The 23,016-nt window shown below is 39.0% G+C and overlaps 1 protein-coding gene across 7 annotated transcripts in view; it reads left to right on the top strand.

Annotated features, from left to right (window-relative positions):
- LOC105469915 (STAG1 cohesin complex component) overlaps positions 1-23,016 on the top strand; it is a 404,557-nt gene that overhangs the window by 319,195 nt on the left and 62,346 nt on the right. For all 7 annotated transcript variants that reach the window (XM_011721505.2, XM_071090955.1, XM_071090954.1 and 4 more), the window contains 2 exons: positions 1,213-1,283; positions 5,028-5,115. In XM_011721505.2, coding sequence (XP_011719807.1) covers positions 1,213-1,283; positions 5,028-5,115 — 159 coding nt within the window. The remainder of the gene's footprint in view (positions 1-1,212; positions 1,284-5,027; positions 5,116-23,016) is intronic.

Genomic DNA, 23,016 nt, shown 5'->3' with positions numbered 1-23,016 from the left:
ACTAAGAATTTAAGATAGCTGAGTGTGTAAAGCATTTTCATTTTAAAATGAAATCGAGTAGAATTGTCTGCCCCTTCCAAAACTTAGCAACCTTATTATAATTGTGTATTCTATAAAGATCAGCCTTGGTTATGCCTTATTTTTATTCTAAAAATCTGTCATAAAAACTAGAATTTTTTTTCTCTTTCAAGAATTTTTTTTTTATTTTTTATTTTATTTTATTTTTTTGAGACAGAGTCTTGCTTTGTCACCCAGGCTAGAATGCAGTGGCACGATCTCAGCTCATTGCTCACCGCAACTTCTGCCTCCCAGGTTCAAGTGATTCTCCTGCCTCAGCCTCTGGAGTAGCTGGGATTACAGGCACCTGTCACCACGCTCAGCTAATTTTTTTATTTTTAGTAGAAACGGGCTTTCACCATGTTGGCCAGGCTGGTGTTGAACCCCTGATCTCAAGTGATCTGCCCACCTCAGCCTCCCAAAGTGCTGGGATTACAGGCACGAGCCACCACATCCAGCAAAAAAAAGTCTCTTTAAAGTCTAATTTTTCCTAACTCATTTTCTATTTCTGGGACCTTATTTACATTTTAATATTGCTGAATTATTGTGATATGCTAATGAATAGAGCGTGCAAATTAAGTCTGCTTTTAAGGATGCCTGCTTATCAATGGTATGCCCAAGATATCAGCAAGCATCTCCCAATTGCTTATTTTCTAATTATTTCTGTGACTTCTTCCTCTTTCCCTCTCTCTCATCAATCTATATAAGGCAATCTGGGACTTCCATAGTTCTCTGTGCTCTAATGACCACGTAACTGATTTATAAAAGACTCTTTCCTACTATTGGAACTCAACCATTATCATTTTTCATTCATTATGATTTTCAAGCTACAAAAGTGACTGACAATAAAATATTGGAAATAATCATTGAAAGTCTTTCAAGTACATACCTTTCACTTAGAAATTTTAAAGGGTTTTATCTTATAGTATTAATCAGAAAGCTTTTCAAAGTCATGTTTATCACAACATTTAAAATGCAGAAATTATTTCTAGGTTGTTAGAGTTATGGGTGTTTTTGCCTTTTTGCTTATTTGTATTATGGATCTACAATGAATATATACTATTTATATAATTTAAAAGAATAGGCAGTAAATAGTAATATACTATAATGTGAGTAAAGTTGTGGTAATGATGTGATGTTTCCTTTTTTTTATAGGGAGAAGAAGCTGATGATGATGATATTTACAATGTTCTTTCTACATTAAAGCGGTTAACTTCTTTTCACAAGTACGTTATTTTATTTAAAGTAAAGGCAACGAGGTGGCTCATGCCTGTAACCCCAACACTTTGAGAGGCCGAGGTGGGCAGATTGCTTGAAGCCAGGAATTGGAGACCAGCCTGGCAAAACCCTGTCTGTGCAAAAAACACAAAAATTGGGCATGAGAGTGTGCACCTGTGGTCTCAGCTGCTCAGGAGGCTGAGGCAGGAGACGCAGGAGAATCGCTTGAACCCAGGAGGTGGGGGTTGCAGTGAGCCGCGATCGCGCCTCTGCACTCCAGCCTGGGCAACAGGCTGTCTCAAAAAATAAATAAAGTAAATGTAGTAACCCAAGTGTGCAGGCACAGAGCTATGATCCCAGCCACTGAGGAGGTTGAGGAAGGAAGATCACTTGAGCCCAGGAGTTCAAGGCTGCGCTTGATCATGGCACTGGCCCATGATAGTACCTGTGAATAGCCACTGCACTTCAGCATGGGCAGTATGGTGAGATCTGATCTCAATAACAACAGAAAGATAAAATAGATTCAGTGAATGACATGTAACAGCCAGCACACAGTGACTGACTGTTGTGTTTGACATTAATAACAATGGGAATTTTAGGCCTGGTGTGATGACTCACACCTATAATCCCAGCATTTTGGGAAGCCAAGGGAGGTGGATTGCTTGAGCCCCACGAGTTTGAGACCAGCCTGGGCAATAGGCAGATCCTATCTCAATTAAAACAAAATAGATGTTTTTTTAAAAATGGAAATTTTAGAGGAATATTGAGATGTTTTTCCTTTATTCGGATTTATCTTGATGATTATATAATTTATGTTTTGCTATCACTGAACTACTTTTTTTTTTTTTTTTGACACAGTCTCACTCTCTTGCCCAGACTGGAATGTAGTGGTGCCATCTCGGATCACTGCAACCTCTGCCTCCCAGGTTTAAGTGATTCTTATGCCTTAGCCTCTCAAGTAGCTGGGACCACAGGTGTGCACCACCATGCTCAGCTACTTTTTATATTTTTAATGGAGATGGGTTTCACCATGTTGGCTAGGCTGGTCTTGAACTCCTGGCCTCAAGCGATCCACTGGCACTTGACCTCCCAAAGTGCTGGGATTACAGACGTAAGTCACTGTGCCTGGCCTGTCATTTAATTACCTAAGGTATAAAATGTATTTACTATAATGATTTAGCTGTCATTTAATGTAATGAATATATACTGTAAAAGTTTAAGCCCATGAGTATTTAACAAATTAGACAGGCTTATTTCATCAGCTAGAGTGCTACAGGTAATCCCAGCACTCTGGAAGGCCGAGGCAGGCGGATCATCTGAGGTCAGGAGTTCAAGACCACCCTGGCCATGGTGAAACCCCGTCTCAACTAAAAATACAAAAAATTAGCCGGGCATGGTGGTGTGCGCCTGTAATCCCAGCTACTCGGGAGGTCTGAGGCAGGAGAATTGCACGAACCCAGGAGGCAGAGGTTGCAGTGAGCAGAGATCATACCATTGTACTCCAGCCTGGGCAACAAGAGCAGAACTCCATCTCAGAAAAAAATAAAAAGAAAGAAAGAAAATCTGGAGGACAGTTGGGCTTATATTGGTCAAAGGATATAAAATTTCAGTTAGGAGTAATAAATTCAACCCATCTGTTGTACAACATGGTGACTATAGTTAAAAACAATGTGTTATATTCTTGAAAATTGCCAAGAGAGTAGATTTTAATATTTTTATTTTTTCAAAAAAAATTTTTGTGACAGAGTCTTGCTCTTTCACCCAGGCTGGAGTGCAGTGGCACAGTCATGGCTCACTACAGCCTCAACTTCCTGTGTACAAGGGATCCTCCTACCTCAGTCTCCCAAGTAACTGGAACTACAGGAACATGCTACCACACTGGGCTAATTTTTTTTATTTTTTCTAGAGACAGGGTTTCGCCATGTTGCCCAGGCTAGTCTTAAATTCTTGGGCTTAAGCAGTTTTCCTCCCTCGGCCTCCTAAAGCGCTGGGATTACAGGCATGAGCCACTGCACCCAACTAAGAGTAGATTTTAAGTGTTCTCACCACAAGAAAGAAATGATAAGTGTGTGAAGTAATTGATATGTTAATTAGCTCAATTTAGTCATTCCACAGTTTATACATATTTCAAAGCAACATGCTGTATACAATAAGTATATACTAATTTTTATTTGTTAACATAAAGGACAAAAATAAATAAGATTTTCAGGAAAGTCATGAGTTACTCTTGTGAGCTTTTTTCCTGAATTGTTCCTGTATGCTTGGTTATTGTGTTCTTACTATGTCAGTAGAACAGGTGAATTTGAATAAGGAAGAAAGATTCAGATCACTGAAATTTGTGTTGTCAAATTGTAATTTTCACTTCCCTTGTAATGAGATATGCCGGTCTTCTCCATGAAGAAAGGACAAAAAGAACTTTGTTGTCCAAAGAGAGTTTGAATATAGTTTTTACACTGATCAGTACTTCAAAATTAAAAATCAGTTTCCAAAATCTAAGTCTTTATATACAAGTAAATTTTTTTAGAATTCCCTAGAAAAGCAAACTTTTATTAAAAGAAAAAAACCTGTCATTTGAAAACAGAAGTTACTAGTGTCAGAATGACTATTTTTAGTAGTAGAGCTCATGAGAATATAAAAATTTACCATTATCACATTCGTAAGTCCTCAGCCCAAGTAAATAGCTATAGTGCAGTTTTTGAGCTTTCCCATTTTTCCTTTCCTTTGTCTTTATCTCCATTTTGGGAATACAGATCTCTCTTTCAAAAATATGCGTGTGGTTTTATTTTTAAATTGTAAATGGAGTTCTTTAAAATGTACTTTTAAATAGACCTGACGCGGTGGCTCACACCTGTAATCCCAGCATTTTGGGAGGCCAAGGCGGGTGGATCTCTTGAGTCGAGGAGTTCAAGACCAGCCTGGCCAACATGGTGAAACCCCATCTCTACAAAAATATAAAAATTAGCCAGGTGTCATGGCACACGCCTGTAGTCCCAGCTACTCAGGAGGCTGAGGCATGAGAATCTCTTGAACCCAGGAGGCGGAGATTGCAGTGAGCCAAGATCTTGCCACTGTACTCCAGCCTAGGCGACAGAGCGAGACCCTGTCTTAAAAAAAATAAAAATAAAACAAAAAAGATACTTTTATATATACAATAAAGGGAGTTTATCCATATATGGAATAGAATGTGAGCTTAAACCACGTGGTAGAAACTTTGAGTTAAATATGTGAGGTTTTGTTTTTGTTGATTTCTTTAATAAATTCTTAGAATCATCTCTTTTTATTTCCTTTTCCTTTCTACCTTTCTTTCACATTTGAGCATTTAATGAGCATTCCCTTTATGGAAATGAAAAAAATTTTTTTTTTTTTCCTGAGACAGAGTCTTGCTCAGTTACCCACACTGGAGTGCAGTGGTGCAATCTTGTTTCACTGCTCTGTGTCCTGGGTTCAAGTGATTCTCCTGCCTCGGCCTCCCAAGTAGCTGGGACTACAGGCATGCACCACCATGCCCAACTAATTTTTGTGTGTGTATTTTTAGTAGAGACGGGGTTTCACCATGTTGGCCAGGCTGGTCTCAAACTCCTGACCTCAAGTAATTTGCCAGCCGTGGCCTCCTAAAGTGCTGGAATTACAGGCGTGAGCCACTGTGCCCAACCGAAATGAAATTATTTTATTTTTCCACTCACTTGAACTGAGCTCAAATTTAAATTTCTTTCCATTCTAGAATAAAACAAATGCATTTTTGTTTATTTCAGTGCACATGATCTCACAAAATGGGATCTCTTTGGTAATTGCTACAGATTATTGAAGACTGGAATTGAACATGGAGCCATGCCAGAACAGGTAGGAGTTTATTGATATTCCTTCTGTATGACTCTAGAAAGTTAAGTTTTTCTGAAGTCATATGATTATCAGAAGCCTTTTATAGAAAATAGTTGATAATTCTTAGGGCAGCTGCCTCTTTTGAGAGAATTATTGCTATAGTAATTGAATATTACTGATAAGTATATTATATCGGCTTATGTGTTAGAGTAGAAAAAATAGAACACTTTTGCTATAACATACTGTAAAAATGTTAATGTTAAGGTAGACTTTGCTCTCTTAGGAAAAATACCATTAATATTTATGGCAGCAATTTTAAAACTTTCAGTTTATTCATTATGTAATGAAAATTGATGATGGGTATATTCCAGCCCTGTTCTAGGTATTAATCACATTAAGCATGGCTTAGTTTTTATATTAGAACCATAAATTAACATGGCAGCCTTTAATAGACTTTAGACCTTTGTACACTCATATATACAAGTTAGAGTAGAAGGGGCAGGAATTCAACAAATTTTGCCTAATCTGAAAAAGACTTCGGTAGAATAATTACTCTACTTGATTCAGTATGAGAAAGGAAGGAGTTATTCTGTACACTGTAGACATTCATGTAGACCAAAATATCAACTCCATCATTAAGTGTAGGTAGTATTTAGGGGTTATCTCATTCATTTCCATTTGGTAATATAGAATGCTTAGATGATACTTTATTGCTCTAAAGCAGTAAGAATTTCAACAGATAAAATAATAATCTTATATTAAAAGTTAATCATGGGCTGAGCGCAGTGGTTCATGCCTATAATCCCAGCCCTTTGGGAGGTCAAGGCAGGGTGAATCACCTGAGGTCAGAAGTTCGAGACCAACCTGGCCAACATGGTGAAACCCCATCTCTACTAAAAATTTAAAAATTAGCTAGATGCAGTGGCATGTGCCTGTAGTCCCCAGCTACTTGGGAGGCTGAAGCTGGAGAATCGCTTAAACCTGGGAGGCAGAGGTTGCAGTGAGCCAAGATGATGCCACTGCACTTCAGCCTTGGCGACAGAGTGAGACTCTGTCTCAAAAAAAAAAAAAAAAAAAGTTAATTATGAAAACAGTACTTTATTATTGCTGTGATTAATTCATTTGAATTGCATAACATTAGTCATTTTCTTGGTCCCCACAAATGTCCCTGATTATATTAGGCGTTCTTATTGTAGTTTGTGAAAAGACACTAAATATTTTACCCTGTCTTTTTTAAAATGTGTTGCTGACACCAACTTCCCATCCTCTCTTTATCTCAGACCAGCAGCCTAAATAAAATTCACTCATATTTTCAAGCCATGCTTCTAATTTGAAAGTGAATGAGAGAGTTAAGATATTCTTTTTATCCTTTTCTCTTTCTCCAGGTAGAGAATAAGTGTACATCTCTGTTTCATCTACTGTATCAAAATTTTTAGACTTACCATACCATCATTATTGTCCTAGTACTGACTCATGACAACTTCACAATGTTGTCTTCTATTGTTATTTTTGTTTTCTGTTGCTTATGTTCATTGCATATGTCTTATTTCCTCCATTTTTATTGTTGGATAAAAGAGCATACTTATGTGACATTAAAAGTTTTGTGGCTTTAGGGGCTGGGCGCGGTGGCTCACACCTGTAATCCCAGCACTTTGGGAGGCCAAGGTGGGCGGATCACAAGGCCAGGAGTTCAAGACCAGCCTGGCCAATATGGCGAAACCCTGTCTCTACTAAAAATACAAAAATTAGCTGGGCACGGTGGCGGGCGCCTGTAGTCCCAGCTACTCGAGAGGGTGAGGCAGGAGAATCGCTTGAAGCCAGCAGGCAGAGGTTGCAATGAGCCGAGATTGCACCACTGCACTCCAGCCTGGGTGACAGAGCGAGAGACTCCATCTCAAAAAAAAAAGGTTTTGTGGCTTTAAGTTTGTTAATTTCTTAAACACATATTTTTAACCATGTGTATGAAGTTTGAGTGCATGACTCAAATATGACTAGATTGTACTCTTGTTCATTTTAGCAGCTCTGATAAATATCTCTTAAGATACTGTTGAAAATACAGAAATTCTATATTTAACCACTTCTTTTTTGTTTGTTTGAGATGGAGTCTCACTCTGTCACACAGGCTGGAGTGCAGTGGCGTGGTCTCTGCTCACTGTGACCTCTACCTCCTGGGTTCAAGCGATTCTTCCGCCTTGTCCTCCTGAGTAGCTGGAATTATAGGCCTGCGTCACCACGCTGGGCTAGTTTTTGTAGTTTTATTGGAGACGAGGTTTCCCCATGTTGGCCAGGCTGGTCTTGAACTCCCGACCTCAAGTGACCTGCTTGCCTTGGCTTCGCAAAGTGTTGGGATTTCGGGCATGAGCCACTGCACCCAACCCTCAACCACTTCTTAATACAACCATGCAAGCTCACTTTTTAAGGTTCCAGCTGTGTGCTTACAATAAGAACTCAGAGAAAATACCTTTTAGAGCAGGGGTGCTGAAGAGCTACCAAAATGTTTATTACTGTTGACCCTCAGTTGTTCTTAATGTTTTGAAGATACCTTAAAACTTTCTAGCTGTTTGGGGAGACTACATTGTCTATATGCTTGACTTTTTTTTTTTTTTTTTTAATGATAACCAGTTCAACTAGAAGTTCGTAGTGCCTTCCTTTACTGAGTTGTTACACAGGCATACCTCATTTTAGTGTGCTTTGCTTTATTGCGTGGTTTTTTTCAAATTGAAGGTTTGCGGCAACCCTGCATCAAGCAAGGCTATCAGTGCCATTTTCCCAAAAGCATATGCCGACTTAGTGTTTCTGTGTCACATTTTGGTAAATCTTGGTTATTTCAGACTTTTTTGTTAGTATTAAATCTGTTATGGTGACTGGTGATCAGCAATCTTTGATGTTTCTATTGTAATTGTTTTGGGGCACTATGAACTGTTCCCACATAAGATGCTGGACTTAATCCATTAATGTTATGTGTGTTTTGACTGCTCCATGACACGCCCTTCCCTAATCCCTTTCCCTCGCAGGCTCCCTATTCCCTGAGACAAAACAATATTGAAATTAGGCCACTTAATAACTCTACAGTGTTTCTGAATGTTCAAGTGGAAGAGTCACACTTCTCTCATGATTCATGACTGCTAACACAGCAAAAGGAATTTTTACTTTCAAGCCTTAATTATTTAAGAAAAAAACATTGCGTTAAGTCTTATGGCTGCCATAGAAAGTGACTCCGCTGATGCGTCTGAGAAACTTTTGGGAAGGATTCACCATTCTAGACGCCATTAAGAAATTCGTGATTCATGGGAGGAGGTCCAACTATCAGCATTAACAGGAGTTTGGAAGAAGTTTATATCAGTGTTCATGGATGACTTTGAGGGGTTAAGACAAGTAAAGAAAGTCACTCAGATGTAGTGGAGATAGCAAGAGAACTAGAATTAGAAGTGGAGCCTGAGTTGCTGCAATCTCCTGCTCAAACTTGAAGAGATGAGGAGTTGCTTCTTATGGATAAGCAATGAAAGAGATGGCATTTACTCCTAGTGAAGGTGCTGTGAACATTGTTAAAATGACAACGAAGAATTTAGGATATTACATAAATGTAGTTGATAAAGCAGAGATAAGGGTGTGAGAGGGTTGTCTCCAGTTTTGAAAGAAGGTCTGTGAAGAAAATGTTGTCAAACAGCATCAGTGCTGCAGAGAAATCTTTTATGAAAGGAAGAATCTATTGATACAGCAAACTTCACTGCCATCTTGAGAAATTGCCATAGCCACACCAACCTTCAACAACCACCCTGTTAAGTCAGCAGCCATTAACATTTGAAGCAAGATCCTCCACCACTGAAAAAATTATGACTCACTGAAGAGTCAGGTGATCATTAGCATTTTGTAGCCATGAAGTATTATATTTTTTACTTAAGTTATGTACATTGTTTTTTCAGACATAATGCTATTGCACACTTTTATATGCATTGCGAAACCAAAGGTTTTGTGACTTGCTTTATTACAAAATTTGCTTTTTTGTGATGTCTGGGAGTAAACTTGTGCTATATCCAGGGTACGCCTGTGTATTTGTGTTATTTTTTTCCCCTCCTAGTGATTTATCTTTTATCATACCAGTACTGTTTTAACCATTATAGTTTTAGAATATGTGGAAGACTGGCCAGGCATGGTGGCACATGCCTGTAATCCAAGCCTTTTGGGAGGCTGAGGCAGGCAGATCATATAAGGACAGAAGTTCGAGACCAGCCTGGCCAATATGGCAAAATGCTGTCTCTACTAAAAATACGAAATTAGCCGGGCATGGTGGCACATGTCTGTTATCCCAGCTACTTGGGAGGCTGAGGCAGGAGAATCGCTTGAACCCAGGAGGCAGAGGTTGCAGTGAGCTGAGATCACGCCATTACACTCCAGCCTGGGCAACTAACAAAACTCCCATCTCAAAAAAAATTTTTTTTAATATCTAAAAAGTAAAAAATATGTGGCAGACCAAAAAGAAATTACCTATTCTAATAATTTTTTAAAAATCAAATTATAGAAATGTTACAGAAAATTCACCTAATCCATTTTCAATATTTTCCCACATTTCTGCACTTTATATTATTTTATATTATATTATATTATTTATTATTTACATTTCTGCATATATATTATTATATATGATAATCATATATATGTATATAATTTTCATATATACATATATGTATATAATATGTGTATATATTATATAATATATAAATATACATATACTATATAATTATATAATATACATATTTTATATATGTATATATGTATATATACATTATACAAATATATAGTATATTATAAATACAATGTGTGTGTTACATATGTTAATATGCATATGCAAAATGTATATTAGGTCAGGCATGGTGGCTCATACCTGTAATCCCAGCACTTTGTAGACCAAGGTGGGTAGATCACTTGAGGTCAGGAGTTTGAGACCAGCCTGGCCTACATGGTAAAATCCTGTCTCTACTAAAACTACAAAAATTAGCCAGGTGTGGTGGCATGTCCCTGTAATCCCAGCTACTTAGGGGGCTGAGGCACTCGAATCACTTGAACCCAAGAAACCCAAGAACAGGACCTTGCAGTGAGCCGAGATTGCGCCACTGGACTCCAGCCTGGGTGATAGAACGAGATTCGGTCAGAAGAAAAAAAAAAATGCCACAACTACCTGAACCTTTAACAGTTTTTTTTCAGCCTAGGACCCAATGCAGAATAATACATTGCATTTAGTTGTTATTTTGTTTTTGTCTCCTTTAATCTGGAATTGTTTCTGAGCCTTTATGTTTCATGACATTTTGAAGAGTATAGACTAGTTATTTTACAGAATGTTCTTACTTGAGTTTTGCCTGATCTGCATGTTTAAATTTTAGTTTCACTTTCTTGGCAGGACTACTACATAAATGATATTTTGTCCTCAATGCATCACATCAGGTGGCATGTGATGTCAGTTTGTTCATTATTCATGTTATTAACTCTGATCACTGACTAAAGTGAGGTCTGCCAAGTTTCTCCTATGTAGTTACCAGTGTCCTTTTTAATTACTGAAGTGAGCTGTAGAAGTATTCTTTAAAACTATGTAATAATTCTGTTTCTTATCAGACTCTGACATAATAGTTTTAGTATCCATTTATGATCCTTGCCTGATTCAGTTATTACTCTCCTGGTCACAGAGTAGTGACTAAAATGATGATTGTCTAACTCTGTTGTTTATTTTGTATTTCTTAGTTGGCACTGTATGGTAAGGAAGAACTTTCCTTTCTCCTTTCATTTATTCATTCACTCATTCACTTTTTACAATTTTAAATTCCTTTAAGAAAAATTGGTATCACTGTAGACTCTTGGATACCTGTTTTATTTGAGAAGTTTTAAATCAGTACTCTTGTTTTTTATTTTGGTTATCAAATTGTAGCAGATTTGGCCAGTGGGAGTTCCTTTCAATCCAGTTCCTATGTACTTTAGAAAGGTCAGGCTTCGTGGCCCATGCCTGTAATCCCAGCTACTCAGGAGGCTGGTGTGATCTTTGCTCACTGCAACCTCCACCTCCCAGGTTCAAGTAATTCTCTGCCTCAGCCTCCCAAGTAGCTGGGATTACAGGTGCCCACCACCACGCCCAGCTAATTTTTGTGTTTTTAGTAGAGATGGGATTTCACCATCTTGGACAGGCTGGTCTTGAACTCCTGACCTTGTGATCCACCCGCCTTGGCCTCCCAAAGTGCTGGGATTACAGGCATGAGCCACCAAGCCTGACCTTTTTTGTGCTAATGAATTATTTTTAATCTGTGAAAAGTACTGAAAGTTACTGCAGTTCTGTAACAACAATAATCATCAGCTTGTGAAAAGCACACATTTCAGAATATATTGTAATATCTCTTATGCCCACTTTTGTAGAATAAAGTCAAGATATATTTAAATTCTTTCTATTCTGTGACTTTGTTCCTATTTTCTGTTGGTATAGTTTTAAATTTAAATGTCATCTCAGATGACCTCTAAGAAAAATATTTTTTATTTTATTTTTTTCATGAAACCATTTGGAAGATGAAATATTAATTTTCTGGAAAAATACTAATTTTCTGCTTTATAGTTTCTACAACCCTCAGTAGATTCTAAAAATGGAAAACCAATCGAGCATTTACAGGTGTTTTTGTAAATAGTATTTGCTATAGAACAAAATTGTGTGACTACACCCATGAAAATGAAGTGTAATCATATATCACTAACTTTGGGCCTCTCAAGTCATCATGATAGAAAACTTTTTTTTGCTCTTATTATTTACTAGGTACTATTTTAAACTCTCCCCTTGCCTGCCCAAGCTTGAGTGCAGTGATCTCAGCTCACCACAACCTCTACCTCCTGGGTTCAAACAGTTCCCATTCTTCAGCCTCCCAGGTAGCTGGGATGACAGGCATATGCCACTGTGCCCAGCTAATTTTTGTATTTTCAAGAGATTCTCATGCCTCAGCCTCCCCAAATAGCTGGGATGACAGGCATGTGCACCGTGCCCAGCTAATTTTTGCATTTTTAGTAGAGATGAAATTTCACTATGTTGACAGGCTGGTCTCAAGCTCCTGACCTCAAGTGATCCACCCACCTTGGCCTCCCAAAGTGCTGGGATTACAGGAGGGAGCCACAAGGCTGGTGACTTTAAGTCTTTTACATTTAAGTCTTTTTAAGTTTTTACATTTGTTTCATTTTAAGTCTTTACATTTGTTTCAAAATACCATTTTCGTTTTGTTGGTGATGAAACCAAAGATATTAAATAGCCTTAGGTCACATAGCTATGGCACACCACTCAAATCCAGGTTTTTAAATTTTTTTCATTGTCTCTTCCCATTTTCTGCTACTAATGTGTTTATGATAGCTTGCACTACTCTTCCACTTTACCCATGTCTTCTAATGTTGGCGTTATGGCAAACTTTTTATTTTAAAACAGAGTCTTGCTCTGTCGCCCAGGCTGGAGTGTAGTAGTGTGATCTCAGCTCACTGCAGGCAACCTCCACTTCCCAGGTTCAAGCAATTCTCCTGCCTCAGCTTCCCAAGTAGCTGGGATTACAGGAGCCTGCCACCACACCGAGATAATTTTTGTATTTTTGGTAGAGAAAAGGTTTCACCATGTTGGCCAGGCTGGTCTTGAACTCCTGACCTCAGGTCATCTGCCTGCCTTGGCCTCCCAAAGTTCTGGGATTCCAGGCGTGAGCCACCATGCTCGGCTAGCAAACTCTTATTTTTTGTATTTATTTATTTACTTTTTTTTTTCTTAGACAAGGACTTGCCCTGTTGCACAGGTTGGAGGGCAGTGGCACAATCACAGTTCACCGCATCCTCTACCTCCCAGGCCCTCAGCCTCCCAAGGAGCTGGGACCACAGGTCTAAGCCACCACACCCCAGCTCATTTTTTAAAAGACATATTTCATAGAGATGGGGTCTCACTGTGTTGCCCAGGCTGGTTTGGAACTCCTGGGCTCAAATGGGATCCTCTCACCACTGCCAACCCAAATACTGGTATTACAGTCATGAGCCACAACACCTAGCTGTATTTATCTTTTTTCGGATATCTTTTTATGTGTTTTAGTGGCAATTATGGGGAGAGATTAGATGCTAGTATTTAATACATCATCATGAACTAGACATGAACACATTCTTCAGACTGAAAGTAATGTAGGGGGTGAGTTTCAATGTGGCCACATTTTGGCTGGGCACAGTGACTCACAGCTGTAATCCTAGCATGTTGGGAGGCTAAGGCAGGTGGATGACTTCAGGCCAGGAGTTTGAGACCAGCCTGGGCAACATGGCAAAACCCCATCTATACTAAAAATACAAAAATTAGCTGAGCATAGTGGCATGCTCCTGTAATCCCAGCTACTCGGGAGACTGAGGTGGAAGAATCACTTGTACCTGGGAGGCAGAGTATGTGGTGAGCCGAGATCGTGCCTCTGCACTCCAGCCTGGGTGAGAGTGTCTCAAAGGAAAAAAAAAAAAGTAGTCACATTTAAGCCAATAGCGGTTATTGGTTTTTGGATAGATTGTGACTTACTATTTATTTACTTTTATTTTAATTTGTGTTTTGGAGACGGAGTCTTGCGCTGTCACCCAGGCTGGAGAGTAGTGGTGCGATCTTGGCTCACTGCAACCTCTGCCTCCAGGTTCAACCAATTCTCCTGCCTCTGCCTCCCGAGTAGCTGGGACTACAGTGCACGCTACCATGGCCAGCCAATTTTTATATTTTTAGTAGAAACAGGGTTTCACCATGTTGGCCAGGCTGGTCTCAAACTCCTGACCTCAGGTGATCCACCTACCTCAGCCTCCCAAAGTGCTGGGATTACAGGTGTGAGGCACCATGCCTGGCTTGTGGCTTATTATTTATGTTTTTTTTATGTTGATAGAGTAATGTTTTTCTTAGAAGACTACACACTTATATCCATGACTGAGCTTATAAATTATTTTAGTTACGTACTTCTGATTATTCCTTGGTCATACTGTATCAAAACCTTTTAGTATTCTTCTATCCATTTTTTATCTGTCTAGACTCCTAAGTCAAAAAGACATGAATCTAGGTTAATGCCTCCCTTTTCTTCATCAGCACACACACTTTACATCCTACTTGCTGTTTACCTTGTCATTATTCACCAAAAAATGCATTTGGGTGCCAAGTCCTGAGGATATAATGGTGTGCTACAAGCAATCCTTAATCTCATGAGGCTCTTGGTTGTTTTTTATAAATTCTACCCTCTGAATATCTTCTTGCCATACTCTTTTAGCCCTACTACCATATCCTTAGTTTAATCCCTTACAGGTTGGTGCAAAAGTAACAGCGGTTTTTGCCATTACTTTTAATGGCAAAAAAAACGCAATTACTTTTGCACCAACCTAGTACTTTCTTTTGAGGTTCACATCAGAACCTTTCTGTTTTAGTAACCTCAGTTTCACCCTCTCTCCATTCTAGGTTCTGTTATAGTAACTCTCAACTATGTGTATGCATGAGAAACTCTGATAATGTTTTTTAAAAAATACCTGACTACTCTCAAATACTGTTGTATGCATGGATTACTTTGCCAAATCTCTATCAAAATTGAAAGTGGATATACCGTTCTCTGAGGATTTGTGGTTCCAGGAATTTAGATTATAAATATATACTTGGATGTGTGTACAAAGGCATAGGTGCAAATATGTTCATTGTAGCATTTATGAATATTTAAAATTTAAAACATTCTACATGTTCATCTACAGAGAACCAGTTAAATACAGCAGGATAAAGGATGATGAGAAGATTTATATATACATACATTTAGTTGAAACTTATTTTCAGATGTTTCATAAGAAACTTTTGACAGTGGCTTTCTCAGTGGAAAACTAGAGATCTTTAGTGGGGAAGAAAGTTAATTTGAATTGAATTGTACACCAGTTACACTGTTGGATATTTTACCATGCACATCTAATGCTTTTTTTTTTTTTTTTTTTTTTTTTGAGATAGAGTCTTGCTCTGTCGCCCAGGCTGGAGTGCAGTGGCACGATCTCGGCTCACTGCAACCTCCGGCTCCTGGGTTCAAGCGATCTACTGCCTCAGCCTCCCATCTAATGCTTTTTAAATTAAAATACAGTCCAGGCACAGTGACTCGTGCTTGTAATCCCAACACTTTGGGAGGCTGAGGTGAGCAGATCACCTGAGGTCAGGAGTTTGAGACCAGCTTGTCCAACATGATGAAACTCTGTCTCTACTAAAAATACAAAAAATTGCTCAGCATGGTGGCATACACCTGTAATCCCAGATACTTGAGAGGCTGAGGCATGAGAATGACTCGAACCCGGGAGGTAGAGGTTGCAGTGAGCCAAGATCGCACCACTGCACTCCAGTCTAGGTGACAGAGTGAGACTCTGTCTCAAAATAAAAAACAATTGTTTAGCAATGAACAATTGAAAAGTGAAATATTATGAAATGTATAAATGTATTATTTACAATAGCGCCAAAAACATGAAACAGGTATAAATCTAACAAAGTATGTGCAAGATATGTATGCTGAAAAGTATAAAACATTAATGAAAGAGGCCGGGCGCGGTGGCTTACACCTGTAATCCCAGCACTTTGGAAGACTGAGGCATGCGGACCACCTGAGGTTAGGAGTTCGAGACCAGCCTGGCCAATATGGCAAAATGCTATCTCTACTAAAAATACAAAATTAGCTGGGCATGATGGCACATGCCTATAATCCCAGCTACTCGGGAGGCTGAGACAGGAGAATTGCTCGAACCCGGAAGGCCGAGATTGCAGTGAACTGAGATTGCGCAACTGCGCTCCAGCCTGGGCAACAAGAGCAAAACTCCCTCTCTCAAAAAAAAAAAGAGAGATTGCAAAAAGAGAATATAATCTCTACACCACACTGTTGACATATGATTTTTCTTTTTACTCTTCCTTGTTTCCGATATTTGGAATTTATATGTAAGCTTGACAATACAATTTCAGAGTCTTGAGTTGCCAAGAATTAATGTGCATTAGCCTGCTTCGTAATCCATTCTTTGGGAAATGGATTCTTTGGGAAATCTTTTAATTCTTTAATCACGGAAGTTAACCTTTTATTGCATGAATTTTTTACTTGAGTTTTTCATGCTTCTAATTATATATGTTTTTTAACTTAGGATCTAGTATCCTGCTAATAATACAGTACATTGATTGGATAATCCCCCATTTCCTAGAATTTATGAATCTTCTCTCTTTACTGAATTGTTTGCTACTTTGTATCACTGAGGATTTGCATCAGTGTTTGTGTATTTCTTAACATTTCCTTAAAAATGTTACAGTGAATTTTACTCTGCCTTATTATTTTGAATTGTTGTACAGCAAAATTGACTAATTTTTCTATTTATGTACAGTCTGTTTAGATTTTTGTAGTCATCAAGATACAGAACAGTTTCACCATCCCAGAAGACTTCTTCATACCATCCTTTTAGTCATATGCTCACCCTAGCCAAAACTCATGGACATCAGTGATTATTTTTCATTATGATAGTTTCATCTTTCTAAGATTTCCAAATAAATGAAATCATACAACATGTAACTGTTTAGACCATAATGTCTTTCACTGAGTATAGTGTCTTCCCGGAATTAATGTTTTTGAAATTAATTAAGGTTGTGTGTCAAAGTTGGTTCCTTTTTACTGCTGAATAATATTCCACTGTGTGGATACTTCAGTTTGCTTTATCCATCTGGCCACTGAAGGATATTGAGTTGTGTCCAGCATTTGCCTGTCACAACTAAGTCTGTCATGAACATTTGTATGCAAATTTTTGTCTGAATTGATAAGTACTCATTTCTATTAAGTAAATGCCCGGAGTAAAATTGCTAGGTTTTATGGTAATTATATATTTATTAGAAACTGTCAAACCGTTTTCCAGAGTGGCTGTACCATTCTGCATTCCTGCCAACAATGTATGAGCTTCAGTTATTGTGTATCATCATTGGTACTTGATAATTTTTACTTTAGCCATCCTTCTAAGTATATAGTGGTATCTTATCATGCTTTTAACATATTTTTCCTATTTTCCTCTTTTTTTTTTTTTTTTTTTTTTTTTTTTTTGAGACAGAGTCTCATTCTGTGGCCTAGGCTGGAGTGCGGTGGCACAATCTGGGATTACAGACACCTTCTACCACAGCCAGCTAATTTTTGGTATTTTTAGTAGAAACGGGATTTGCCACATTACCCTGGCTGGTCTTGAACTCCTGGGCTCAAGCTATCTGCCCACCTTGGCCTCCCAAAGTGCAGGGATTACAGGCATGAACCACCACACCTGGCCTAACATATATTTTTCCTCATACTAAAGATGTTGAGGCTGGATGCACTGTCCCACGCCTATAATCCCAGCACTTTGGGAGGTCGAGACAGGAGGATCGTTTGAGCCCAGGAGTTTGAGATCAGCCTGGCCAACATGATGAAACCCCGTCTCTACTAAAAATACAAAAATTAGCTGGTCATGCTAGCACACATCTGTAATCCTAGCTACTCAGAAAGCTGAGGCATGAGAATTCCTTGAACCTGGGAGGCGGAGGTTGCAGTGAACCGAGATCATGCCACTGTATGTACTCCAGCCTGGGCAACAAAGTGAGACTTTGTCTGAAAAAAAAACAACAAAAAAAAAGGTGTTTTTTCATGTGTTTATTTATTTGCCAGCCTTATATCCTCTTTGGGAAAACCATATTGATTATTTGCATCTAAATGCTCATTTTGAAGAGGATGTTAATTGTCACTCTTATGAACCCAGTCTAAAAATGATAGACCAATACTGGCTGTCAGACACAATTAAGTTTAGTTCACTCTTTTATCATGCATCTGTCCACTAAAAAGTTTGAGCCTCCTTCTATTTAAGGTCTCTTGCCAACAGAAAAATAGAAGAGCCCAGATTTTCCACTGTAATTACATGGATTTTTAGGATTTTAAACATATCCTATAGGTGTGGATAATATGCATGTATACACACACACATATATGCATAATTATTTTCCTGTTATTCTCTAGTCTTAATTCAGAGTTTATTTTCCATGTAAACTCAGTTTTCTAAACTTAAACATTCCAGAAACTTTACATTAATAATAAAATTAATCTTGAAGATGTGCAATATCTGTCATTAGCCACAAGCTGAATGATTCTCACTGATTCAGCCAGCTAGTCAGAGATACGAAGGTATAGTTCTTTTAAAGAACTATTAAGGGGCTAATAATTTTTTTTGATTAAAGTAGTGCTGGCTGCTATAATCAATTAATTTCAAAATCTCAGTGGCTTAACACATAGGAATTTATTTCTCATACCCATAACCATAAAGTATCATTAGGGGAAGTAGGGTGTTATTGCTCTCCCCAGTCATTCAGGGACCAAAGTTTTCCTGGGGTGTTGGTGTCCTGGCAGACAGAAGATAGAAAGAAAAGGCACTCCTGCTTGTTAATTTACCTAGAAATGTACAATACATGTTAGTGTTTCCTCCCAGGAACAGCATTTTCCTCATGGAAACAGGAGGATGGAGAAGGTGGGTTGGAAGAAATTATTAGTCATCAGACAAATAATGACTTGCTGTCATTTGATGATCCTCTCCAGGCGCAGAGCAATGTTAATCAAAGGCAGAAGGGGTTACTCAAGGTTGCAACAGTGGCTTTTGCCTTTTGCAATTTTTTATTCCTTGTTTCTTGTTTCATTTGTCCTCCAGAAAGACAAAGTTACTGAATAATGATTTCTGAACAAGTTAGGATAACATTGCTGGTGTGGAGGATAAAATATCAAAATGACTAAGAGTGAAGCTTGATAGGAGAAGTTCTGAATTTTCTTTTGGTGTCGATAAGCTATATTGTTATGGAATTATGTCTGTGAGAAAGCAGAATGTTTCCCAGTCAATGAGAGCAAGCTTTTTATTTTAAGGTAATGCAGTGGAGTCCCTTTAAAAGTAAATTTAAAAGGAATACCAATGTGTGAAACAGATTAGAATGGGAATTCTATATTTGTAACAGGTAATGGGATGACCAAATGTCTCTGTTCCCTCATAACCCCTGACAAGAAACTTCTTTAAAACTATGAAACAGCCTGAAATATTTCTAGTGTAGGATAATAGAAAAGTAGAAGGAAAGAAAGTGATATTTATAATGAGTAGGACAATGACATAACCAAAATAAAGCAATTCTTCTTCAACATTACTTTTTTCCAGCTTAATTTCTCATTGATTACTATTAATTTATGTATCACTCTTCTAGTAATTTAACAAATACGGTTTCAAATTCAAGGGAATTTTTAAAATCTTGTCTTTCTTTTCCATTCAGACCTCATTATTATTGTACTTAATATTACAATTTAGAATTTACCTTAAGGTATCTCAGGACCATTGAACATCTTCTAGTGTAGTAGGGTGATTTGTTTAGCACTAATGTTTATAACTTGACAGTGTTCCAATAGTCTATTTTCTGCATTCTGACATGAGTCAGTCATTTAATTATGTTTAATAAAATCCTGACATGATCTCATTAATGTTGCACCAAAGGCAGCACCACTTATTCCTCTAAATTCCTCTAATTCTTTTTTCTTTCCTTTTTTGTTTTCTTTTTCTTTGCTTTTTTTTTTTTTTTTTAAAGTCAGGCTCTGTCGCCCAGGCTGGAGTGCATTGGTGTGATCTTGACTCATACAACCTCTGCCTCCCAGGTTCAAATCATTCTCCTGCCTCAGCCTCCCCAGTAACCAGGAATACAGGCATGTGCCACCACGCTTGGCTAATTTTTTGTATTTTTAGTAGAGACAGGGTTTTGCCATGTTGACCAGGCTGGTCTATAACTCCTGACCTCAGGTGATCCACCCACCTTGGCCTCCCAAAGTTCTGGGATTACAGGCATGAGCCACTGCACCCAGGACCAGTTATTCCTCATACCTCCAATTCTTAAGAGTTATTGTCAGTCTCAAGTAGGCACATTGGAAGTATCTTTTGCTTGAGTGATCTGAAACCTTAAAATTTATTATTTTTTTTCTTTTTTAGACAGAGTCTCACTCTGTCACCCAGGCTGGAGTACAGTGGCATGATCTCGACTCACTGCAACCTTCGCCTCCTGGGTTAAAGTGATTCTCACGTCTCAGCCTCCAAGTAGCTTGGACTACAGATGTGTACCACCACGCCCGGTAATTTTTTGTATTTTTAATAGAGACGGGGTTTCACCATGTTGGCCAGGCTGGTGTGGAACTCCTGACCTTAGGTGATCCACCTGCCTTGGCCTCCCAAAATGCTGGGATTACAGACATGAACCACTGCGCCTGGCCTGAAACCTGAAAATTTTAAAGTAAAATCAGCTAGGCCGGGCATGGTGGCTCACACCTGTAATCCCACTTTGGGAGGCTGAGGTGGGCGGATCACAAGCTCAGGAGTTCGAGACCAGCCTAGCCAACATAGTGAAACCCCATCTGTACTGAAAATACAAAAATTAGCCCGGTATGGTGGCAAGCGCCTGTAGTCCCAGCTACTCAGGTGGCTGAGGCAGGAGAATCCCATGAACCCGGGAGGAGGAGGTTGCAGTGAGCCAAGACATGAGCTAGAATCATTGCACTCTAGCCTGGGTGACAGAGTGAGATTCCATCTCAAAAAAAAAAAAAAAAAAGTAAAATCAGCTGTAACTCACAACTAGTTCCTGCAGCATTCTACTTATTGATTTCCCTTTTAACTTACTATCTACATATGTTTACCTTTATGGTTTGTAGTTTATCCAGTGGAGAAGATAATAGTGACACTAGATAAATTTACTGATTAAATAATGGAATACTGGCTGGGCGCGGTGGCTCACACCTGTAATCCCAGCACTTTGGGAAGTCGAGGCAGGTGGATCACCTGAGGTCAGGAGTTAGAGACCAGCCTGACCAACATGGTGAACCCTGTCTCTACTAAAAATACAAAAATTAGCCAGGCGTGGTGGCACTTGCCTGTAATCCCAGCTGCTCAGGAGGCTGAGGCAGGAGAACCATTTAACCCGCCACTGCACTCTAGCCTGGGGGACAGCAAGACTCGATCTCATAAAATAAAATAAATGAATATCAATATTAAGTATGCTTTATTGCAAAAAGATACATCATTTATTCAAAAAGTGTAGTAAACATTTTGTGTACAAAAATGCAATAAAAGACCTATCCAAAGCCTGGGCAACAGTGCAAGACTCCGTCTCAAAAAAAAAAACTGAAAAGGTGCTCATCCTCGTTGTATTTAGAGAAATGTAAAATTAAAACCACTACTCATATGTAATAGAATTTCCAAACTTAAGTAATCTGATATCAAGTGTTGGTAGAAATGTGAAGACACAGCAACTGTCAATGACTAGTAGATACACTTTGGATAACAGTTTGGGAATATCTAATAACATTATACATACACATACTGTATGATCCAGAAGTCCTAGTCTTAGAGCGTCAGGAATAGGATTTTGTCTCTGTTTTCCAGAGAGACAGATAACAGAATTCAGGAAAGTAAGATTGATTAAAGATTACAACGTAAAAGAGAGCTCCAATTTGGATAGGTTTTTTACTACATTTTTGTTTGAATACTTGATGTATCTTACTGCAATAAAGCATACTTAATATCGATATTCTCAAAATGCGGTCTGGGAACCCATGGGAGGTTTCCAGGAGAGGTCCATGAAGTCAAAACTATTTTTACAATAAGATCAAGATGTTATTTCGTTTTTTCACTCTCATTCTCTTGCAAGTGTACAGGTGGGGTATTGGTGTCATAGCAAGGAATATTCATGTTATCTACAAAGGTTGTTAAACCGTACCTTCTTTTCCCAAACTATTTTGTGAGACTGGGTTTTTTTCGTATACTTCAATGAAAACAATATATTGTAACATAATCCAAAACAGGAAAATTCAGTTGTTTTCTATTAAGACAGTCCTTAAAGATTTGCAAAAATGTAAAACAGTGCTACTCTTATTAAATATTCTTTCCTTTAGAAAATTTATTTTGAGGCCGGGTGCAGTGGCTCACGCCTGTAATCCCAACATTTTGGGAGGCCGAGGCAGGCAGATCACGAAGTCAGCAATTCGAGACCAGCCTGGCCAACATGGTGAAACCCTGTCTCTACTAAAAATACAAAAATTAGCCAGGCATGGTGGCGGGCGCCTGTAACCCCAGCTACTCCGGAACCTGAGCCAGGAGAATCACTTGAACCCGGGAGGCGGAGGTTGCAGTGAGCCAAGAATGCACCATTGCACTCCAGCCTGGGAAACAAAGTGAGACTTCATCTCAAAAAAAAAAAATTATTTTGTTTTGGGGCCGGGTGCGGTGGCTCACGCCTGTGGTCCCTAGCACTTTGGGAGGCAGAGGTGGGAGGATCGCCTGATCTCAGAAGTTCGAGACCAGCCTGGGCAACATGGCAAAACCCCATCTCTACTAAAATACAAAAAAATTAGTCGGGCGTGCGGCTGTAGTCCTAGCTGCTCGGGAGGCTGAGGTAGGAGAATTGTTTGAATCCGGGAGATGGAGTTTGCAGTGAGCCGAGATCATGCCACTGCACTCCAGCCTGGGCAACAGAGCAAGACTCTGTCTCAAAAAAAAAAAGAAAAGAAAATTTATTGGCCGGGCGCGGTGGCTCAAGCCTGTAATCCCAGCACTTTGGGAGGCCGAGACGGGCGGATCACGAGGTCAGGAGATCGAGACCATCCTGGCTGACACAGTGAAACCCCGTCTCTACTAAAAAATACAAAAAAAAAAAAAAACTAGCCGGGCGAGGTGGCGGGCGCCTGTAGTCCCAGCTACTCGGGAGGCTGAGGCAGGAGAATGGCGTGAACCCGGGAGGCGGAGCTTGCAGTGAGCCAAGATCACGCCACTGCACTCCAGCCTGGGCGGCAGAGCGAGACTCTGTCTCAAAAAAAAAAAAAAAGAAAAGAAAATTTATTGATAATCGGGTACCATGGCTCAGAC

This window comes from Macaca nemestrina, chromosome 2 (assembly GCF_043159975.1).
Source record: "Macaca nemestrina isolate mMacNem1 chromosome 2, mMacNem.hap1, whole genome shotgun sequence".
NCBI lineage: Eukaryota > Metazoa > Chordata > Mammalia > Primates > Cercopithecidae > Macaca > Macaca nemestrina.
The sequence above is the reverse complement of the archived record's forward strand: the minus strand, read 5'-3'. Positions and strand labels throughout refer to the sequence as shown.